Source organism: Triticum dicoccoides, chromosome 2B (genome assembly GCF_002162155.2).
Source record: "Triticum dicoccoides isolate Atlit2015 ecotype Zavitan chromosome 2B, WEW_v2.0, whole genome shotgun sequence".
Taxonomy (NCBI): Eukaryota; Viridiplantae; Streptophyta; class Magnoliopsida; order Poales; family Poaceae; genus Triticum; species Triticum dicoccoides.
This window is the reverse complement of record NC_041383.1, coordinates 622693423-622701658: the sequence shown is the minus strand read 5'-3', so window position 1 is coordinate 622701658 and position 8236 is coordinate 622693423. Positions and strand designations below refer to the sequence as shown.

At 46.5% G+C, this 8236-nt stretch overlaps 1 protein-coding gene across 2 annotated transcripts; it reads right to left on the bottom strand.

Annotated features, from left to right (window-relative positions):
- Positions 1-2497: 2497 nt before the first annotated feature.
- On the bottom strand, positions 2498-6899 carry LOC119365214 (O-fucosyltransferase 6-like). 2 transcript variants are annotated; one of them, XM_037630821.1, is made up of 11 exons: positions 6429-6899; positions 6215-6274; positions 6019-6109; positions 5807-5886; positions 4874-4962; positions 4619-4802; positions 4331-4512; positions 4149-4251; positions 3736-4067; positions 3043-3605; positions 2498-2760 (listed from the first exon to the last, which is right to left on the bottom strand). In XM_037630821.1, the coding sequence occupies exons 1-10, from the start codon at positions 6609-6611 to the stop codon at positions 3188-3190; spliced, it is 1722 nt and encodes a 573-aa protein (XP_037486718.1). In that variant the 5' UTR covers positions 6612-6899; the 3' UTR covers positions 2498-2760; positions 3043-3187. The 2 variants fall into 2 exon arrangements, with proteins under 2 accessions (XP_037486718.1, XP_037486719.1); XM_037630822.1 differs by having other exon boundaries at positions 5807-5883; positions 6429-6898.
- Between the last annotated feature and the right edge of the window lie 1337 nt (positions 6900-8236).

Sequence of the window (8236 nt, the reverse complement as noted above, 5' to 3'; positions counted from 1 at the left end):
TTGAGCCGGCGGCCGATGCGCACAATGTGTTTGATGATATGCCCCAAAGGTTAAAAAAAATCCCGAACTTTTTTTACTTCTTTATTTTTTGAATGCATACATATAGATAGCTTATTGCATTGTTCTATATACTTTGTAGTGTGAACGATGATGCATATATGTCAACTATGGGTGTTGGCTCGAACAATTCGCATTGGTCTCAAACCAATGACATGCATTTCGAAGACCATGAGTTCGAGGTGGACGAGGATGGTGAGGGCATTGTCAGCGCACTGAAAGGAAGAGGAGGCAACTACACCAATGACGAAGATGTTGTGCTATGCAAAACTTGGTTGGACGTGTCGAGGGATCCATCCGTTGGAGGTGATCAAAGTAGAGATGCTTATTGGCTCTGGATGAAAGAACACTTTGATCTTCGCAACATGAGTGGAATTGACCGCTCCGCACGATCGCTTCGCTCCCGGTGGTCGACCATCAATAGGGATTGTCAACAATGGGCGGCCGCACAAAAAGCGGTTGACAAGTTGAACCCAAGTGGCACCAATGATGACGATAGGGTAAGTGTCATTTCATCATTCCTCATGTTCATCATGCTTGTTGTTGGTGTTTCTTGTGCTAACTTGTTTTGTTTTCATGTAGTTAAATATTGCACAAAATTTGTTCAAAGGAGAGGAGAAGAGGACCAAGAATGGGAAGATCAAGAAAGGAAGGCCATTTACCTTGCCTCATTGCTATGAGGTATTGAAGGGTGATGAGAAATGGAAGAAGCGTGAGGATATTGATGATTTGGATTTGAGCAAAAAAACGCAAGCGAACAATTGATTTGGAAGATGAGGAGGAGGATGCATCAAGTGAAGATGGCAAGAGAAGCCCCACACCAAACTCGGTTTCATACTTGAAGCCAAAACGACCGGATGGCACGAAGAAAGACACAAAAGAAAAGAAGAAGAGGAAAGGAGATGATGAGCTCAAAAATGCTATGGAAGCAATTGTCAAGGCAAGAAAAGAAGCCAACGAGGTGAGGAAAATGGCAAGGAACCAAGATGTCGCGGCCGAGGAGAGGAGGTTGGCGGCCGAGGAGAGGAGGGTGGCCGCCGAGGAGAGGAAAGTGGCATTGTAGGAGAGGAAGGTGGGCATGGAGGAGCGAGCTAAGTTGTTGGAATGGGAGAAGCACTTGTTCTTCTTGGACACATCTTTGTTCAATGATGCGCAAAAGGAGTATGTCAACCTTGCCCGTGAAGAAGTCTTGATCCAAAAAAGAGCCATGATTCGCACAATGGGTGGCGGTGGCCTTGGCGGCATGGGTGGCGGTGGCCTTGGCGGCATGGGTGGCGGTGGCCTTGGCGGCATGGGTGGCGGTAGCCTTGGCGGCATGGGTGGCATTGGTTCCATGGGTGGCTTTGGAGCTACCATGGGCGGCATGGGTTCCATGGGTGGCTTTGGAGCTACCATGGAGACGTGGGAGGCTTGGGTGGCTTTGGAGCACCTCCGGGCGGCTTGGACGACATGGGTGGCATGTGTGGCATGAGTTTTGCGTCTCTCATTGGGGGCATGGGTGCACCTCCGAGCGCCGGTTTGCCACCTTCGCATGAAGATGCCGTTGAAGATCTTGGCAACACCTTCCGAGCTTCACGTGATGAGGATACGGCGTGCAACAATGAAGAGGAGGAGGAAAAATCGTCTTCGGAGGAGTCGGATGAATCGGAGGAAGATGAGGATGAAGACGAAGACGAGGATGAGGCTTGATTCTTGTGCCTTTCGTTTGTGTCATCATGAACTTGGTTTGCATTTTGAACTTGGTTGAATTATGTTGTGGGCATGAATTTGAACTTGTGGGCATGAACTTTTGGGCACGAACTTGGTTGAATGATGTTTGTGATTCAATATATGCCATGTGTTTTGTGTTGATGTGTGAAATTTGTGCCAAAAATGAGAATAAATGTGTGCGTCGGCTGCTTGCGTGCGCTGCATTTTAGCGCGCTGTTGGAGCTGCGCGCGCGCTATATTTTAGCGTGGCTGCTGGAGCCAGCGCTACGCGACGCGCCAAACCTGGCGATGGGCGCGCCGCAAACCAGATTTTAGCGCGCCGCGCGTTGGGCGCCTGTTAAAGATGCTCTAAGGAGCACTTGATTTATAAGGACGAATTATCTAATTTTTCTAAGAGATAAACAAGATGAGTTATTATTGTTTAAATTCTACCCTGCCCTTCAATGTGACTGCCTGGAACATCTTGGATGCAGAGAAACGCCAAGATTTTTGACAATGTCAACCAATTGGCTTTCTATCTTTCTTTTAATAAAGTTTCAGTGCTGGGGTTTCGCCTACAGTTGTCAGTTCAAGAGAAAAAATTCAGTGCATTTTAATATTATCCTACTAATGAGCGTTCAGCGGACAGGAATATAACAACTAAAAAAACAAGAGCTGAACGCGATAAAAATATAGATTTCCCGAAAAGGAGCAGCTCCAAACAATCCAACGATGCTGACACGTACAGGCGTAATGGGTAAAATTTTCATTCTTTCTTGCTCTTCTTCATGTTCTAAGTTATGTACAGATTTCACGGCAGACCAAAAATTTGAACTCACTGTCACATTACATCAAACTATATAAAGCAAAAGGGGCTAGCGCCTATTTTACGGTTCAATCTAAAATATATTAATGCAAAACCAAGCAAAAAAGTTCTTCTAATTTGCCAATCAGCATCTGATGCAGACCAGTCAAATGCTGTACATTTGTCTTGCTCATACTGATGGCCTACTTCTGCATTGACAAAACATGTGGAGTATCAGATTGCTGAAGTCAAGTTAGAAATACACAAACAGAAGTATGTTTCCGGTTAGGTTCAACATGTATTTTTAACAAAATTGAACCGCATATCAAATGCCTATTTCGTGTCAAATATTGCTGAGACTACTATTAAAATGTAATTTGTAATACCAGAATCAAACGTGAAGATCATGCAGGTGCGTAAGTTTCATCTTTGAGGTATCCAGTGTATAAAGGCAATGTATCATTTACTCAAGTCAAGTATTCCGTATTTACCTGTCTTCTTCTGTAAGAAGCTCTTCCTGATTTCTCCATGCAAAGAAAAACAGGAGAAGATAAATTCTGCAGTAGCTTCTGTACACAAAAAACTTCACCAACTTTCCTTTCTAAGTGACTAAACCTATTATAATAGCTATCAATTTTAGTCTGAGAGTATGTCCTCCAATTCAGGAATGTCTGGTCCAGCAATACGGCCGTAGTCTGGATCAGTCTCATTTGATGAATCCCCTCCCAAGGGTGTATTCTCTCCATAGTCCAAATCGCTCCAGTCAAACTCAGCATCACTGGTATGATTCCCGGGAGCTTCAACAGCACGATTGCTTAGGTTCGGCTTACTATGCCCAGTTCTTCTCTTTGTCCTTGCACAAATGCAGTCCATAGGGTGCTCGTGAAATTCACCTTTTCCTAGTTTAATCTCATTTGGCTCACCCATAAACCCCTTTTGGTACATCTGAACTTTGGATGCAAATGTGTCCCAGCTCATGCTGGTTCGATTAAGGAAGAGTGAAGAGAGCTTCTTAGAATTGGGTCGTATGGTCCTCTTGTGCCCAAAGTATCTCCTGAAATCAGCAAAAAAAATCAATCAATCTACTTACCTTTCAAGGGTATTGGAATATGCAGGCAACAATTGATATTGTAAAAAAATCTACTGCTATTCAAACTATTGTAGAACTGCACAAAAGAGATTACCTTCGACCAGCCAACATTCTTGCCATGTTGCCATTGTTATTTGTCACGAAAACATCGCTGCCATCACACACTACATAATCAAGGGCGGCCATGCGAGACGAGAATGGCAAGAAAGGTGCCAGCTCCTCCTTGCTTGATAGAGTCTCCTTCGAGTGGAAGTTTGGGAAGAGCGCTTCCAGAGGTGCTAATGTCTCCTCTCCTCCATATACATCCCCCGACGCAACATATAGGTGGACATCCTTCCCAAAACCCAATGCCCTGAGCATGAAGCCAACTTCTTCAGGTGTTAGAGGACATTTGCCATGCCGGCGCTCTCTGTCAGGGTTGCTTTCCTGCACATAAGTTTGAGTGTGACTGTAAAAAAACTGAAAGGGCCATACATTAATAACCATGAATGAAGAATGGTCTCTTACATGCAGTGTATTCCACCTCTTACGTATTGCACCTAGTTCCCTTCTCTCGATTTCGCCACCCCCAAAGTAGCATCCCGAGAAGGCGAGCATGTCAGGCTCAAATCTGTCATAGGTTATGTGGGTGAAGAAAATTCGCTTGCACTGCATAGCCAACACAAAATTTTATTTGAACAAAATATTACCTTAGGTGAAGAGCAATGAAGCGTCCGCTTTTGGCTCTCATTCTTTGGACAAGCAATCGGCCCATTTCGAGAATTGGATCTGTGAACTTTAGTGCATGATAATTGATTCTACACCTCAGCTTTTGAAGATCAGTCTCCAACCTGTTGGAAACCCGGTAGTCAAATTTTGTTAGTTGAACAACCTGCATGGGCAGAAATGCAAGAAACATGTCAGAAAAGAATTGAGCATTTTCAGCCTGAAGTTCTGAACATAAGAAATGTGTCATGTTGACAATCTGTAATGCTTACATGCTTCTTTAAAAGGGCAGGTAGTACTCGGTTCTCATAGCATTTTGGAGTACACTTCCTAGGTACACGCATCTTATATGGAAATGGTGTTTTCCCATTTATATCAGGTACTTGTCGTATGATCTTTACATCATTTGCGAGCGAGGATATGAATGAGTCAGCATCAAATATCTCCCCAAAATCACTGTGATACAGAACACCGAATTAGCACATGGTGCTTTGCCAGAACAACCAACAGAGGGTAAAGATTATTACCTTGCGTCGTTCCAGAAAGATGCCTGATCAAGCTTTGGAATGACAAGTGTTGCATTCAGAATGCGCGCTGCAACAACAGCATCTATGATCTGGAAACAGATAACCAGAAGCGTTTTCAAGTCATTTATTGAATTTCATCAATTATCTAAAAATGAGGAATATTATCATGACAAACTACTGATGTTGGAACATTAGAGTTTCATCACTCTGTATAGCAAGAAGACACGAGTCTGAGCACAAACAGAGAATTGTGTATCTGGATACCCGTTCACAGTTGATAACTCATACTAATTGGTCAAGAAACACACGCTATGACCTCGAACCGAAAGCTGTTCAGATTGATAACTCATACTAACAGGTCAAGAAACACAAGCTATGATCTCGAACTGGAAGTTGTTCAGATTGATAACTCATAGGTCAACAAACACACACTATGATCTCGAACTGGAAGTTGTTCAGATTACTCAAGATCAGAATTGGCAAGTAAGTATTCAGGTACAAGTTTCCTACGGTATAAGGTAGTTGTATACGACAGCTAATACTAACAAGAAAGGAATAAATACACAGGCGCAGTCATGCAGGGCTTCCAAAAGTAGTTGGAGCATACCAAGAAAAGACGGAAATGCAGGGATGCAGCCAAAGGCGTCAACAAGTTGTTGGAGTAAATTGAATTGACCAGGGCTATATCATAGATGCTTACAACTGAAGGAAACTGACATTATTGTACTATTAGCACATGGCCAAGAGTCTCATCATTGCGAAACCTAGACTGACATTAGACCACTAACACAGTAATTCAGGTAGGCTACGTATACATGGAAATTACGAGGTAATTCAACTGCGATATATTCACACTGTTGGACCAAGCAAAAAGACAATAATTCGATGGGACAAACCAGCAACCAGTATGGCAGCACGTTCGTTCTTACTCACCCCTGTTCGCTGCTGGTTCAGGCCCCCGCTGGTGGCGATCATCAGATAGCGATTCGACTCGGTGACAGCCTTGGCATCTGCTGAAGGGGGGGACTTCACTGTTAGCGAGCAGTCAGACACGAACACGAGCAATGGCAATGCTAATCTTGTGAAGCAAAACAATCCGTGTACGAAAGGAAAACGAAATTGGTGAAAGCAACGCGCGTGCGTACCGGCGAACTCCTTGGTGGCGTCGCTGCAGCCAACGAAGTGGTGCGCCGTCTTGGACGCCCAGAGCTCTTCCCCCAGCCTGCTCCCGCCACTCTGAAAGGAAACCCCGGAACAAATTAATCAGGCGAATTGGCCGCTCGATTTTCCCGGGTTCAAGCGCAAGAAACGGTGAAGCAACGCGCGGGATTATCCACTCACCGGAACGGTGAAATCGACGGTGCCGACGAGATTCCTGCGCAACTCGGCCGGTTTGTTCAACTGCTCCGCGAAACAAAAGGGGGGGGAGAGGAAAAACAGCAAACAGAATCGGCATTAAGGCAGGAAGCGAGCGAAAATCGGAGAGCATTGCACGGACCGACGGCGACCCCCGTCGCCGCAAAGTCGCGGCCTTTGCTGGGAGGAGGGAGCGTACCAGGAACGGCGGGTTGGGGCGCCGGACGCCGCCGCCGCCACCCCCGAGCGGCGGCGAGAGGAAGCAGTGGAACGCGACGACGACGAGCAGCAGCCCGGCCGCCGTGAACGCCGCCGCGGCCGGCGCCACCGAGGGCACCACCCAGCGGCCGTGGTGCTGCCCGCGCCGCCGCCTCGACCCCATGCGGCGCTCCTCCTCCGCCACCTCTCTCTCTCTCTCTCTCTCTCTCTCTCTCTCTCTCTCTCTCTCTCTCTCTCTCTCTCTCTCTCTCTCACGCGCGCACGCCTTGTTCTCTTCCCGCTCCGGTCCTCCTGGGCTTTGCGATCGAGCGTGCGGGTTTTGGTGGTGGCGGCAGAGATGGGAAGGAAGGAAGCGGCCGGGGCCGGAGGCGGACGGAAGTGCAGGCTTTTGTTTTGTTAGTTGGGTGGCAACATTTGGCGAGAGAGCAGGTAGTAGAAAACGATGAGACGGCAGGAGAAGCGACTGCTCCTAGGCTACTAGCGGGGCGGCTACAGGGAGATCAATCATATATATCGCCAAAGAGAAGGGGCTCCAAGTAAATAAATAAATAATACCAGTGGGTCAGTAAAAAATGGAGGATCAGAGCGAATCTCCGCACACTAACAGCTTTTAATTCCGTTCGGCCGTTCCGATTATATACACTAATCTAATCTAATGCAAAGCATTACCCTAAAAAATCTAATGTAAAGCAGATTCAACAATAAAAAATGTTCGTTCTGGAAAAAGAAATCGCCGCGTGAGAGGTGAGCCGATCTGGCTCCTTCTGCGGCACTGTGCATGCGTGTCTCCTAGCGCTGGCGAGGAGCATGCTAATGGTGGTGTCCAGACCCAGTGGGTAGGCGATTGGTACTAGCACTAGAGTAATTTGAGGGAAGCTGAGGGTGGCATCCGGAGAAACGCCACATAATGGCCAGATTAGAGAGAGGTTAAACCGTTGTATATACGGGGGTGGTACCCTCCAGCGAGGACGGCTCCTCCCCTGTGAACGAATCTCAAATAATTACAGGCCTCATTGAATGCGCAGTCCACCCGTCTGGTGCGTGGCCTAGTGCTAATTCATTGCAATTTGCTGCTGCGTACTACAGTAATAATGTGCTTCATTTACGATTCGATTCAAACCAGAGATCACAGGTGCCGTTGCCCTGATTTTTTTTTATTTTTTTGCTCTTTGCTTTTGTTTTTCCACCAAGAGCAACAGGCCGCCCGCCCAATGGGAGCGTTAACCATGGTGCGCCGCACGACGTGATGCAACGTGCACGTAGCCAGCTTTCTTTTTGTCGATTAATCAACTTCAATTCGTGTCGCGTCAAAAAGGATGGATGGATCCCGCAAAAAAAAAAGGATGGATGGAGGGTGCGGGAGAGGAGCAACGTCGCACATGCAGGAGCAGTCCACGTGATAGTTGCCTTGGCTGTACTACTTTGAGGATCCATCCTACTACCAAGCAAAGCAACCGACCACGACCGATCGATCCCGTCCCAGCGGGGCCGCCTTTCCGGCCGTATGCCGAGCCTGACTCTTTGTTAATCTGGCATGCAGATGGCGTGCTGCGCTCGGGAAAAAAAGACTGCGGTCAAGTTCGACATGCACGGACCATGACCAATGACCACCCTCCATGCACTATAACCAAAATAGGATAAAATGGCACTTCGGAATAGATAAATTGTTTCCGAAATGTTTTACTCTCTTTTTTTGCACTTTGGCTCTGTACTGGATTAGTATAAAAAAGTATCAGTACTACTAGTAGTAGGAGTAATTTTCTCGGTATAAAATTAAAGAACAAAGAA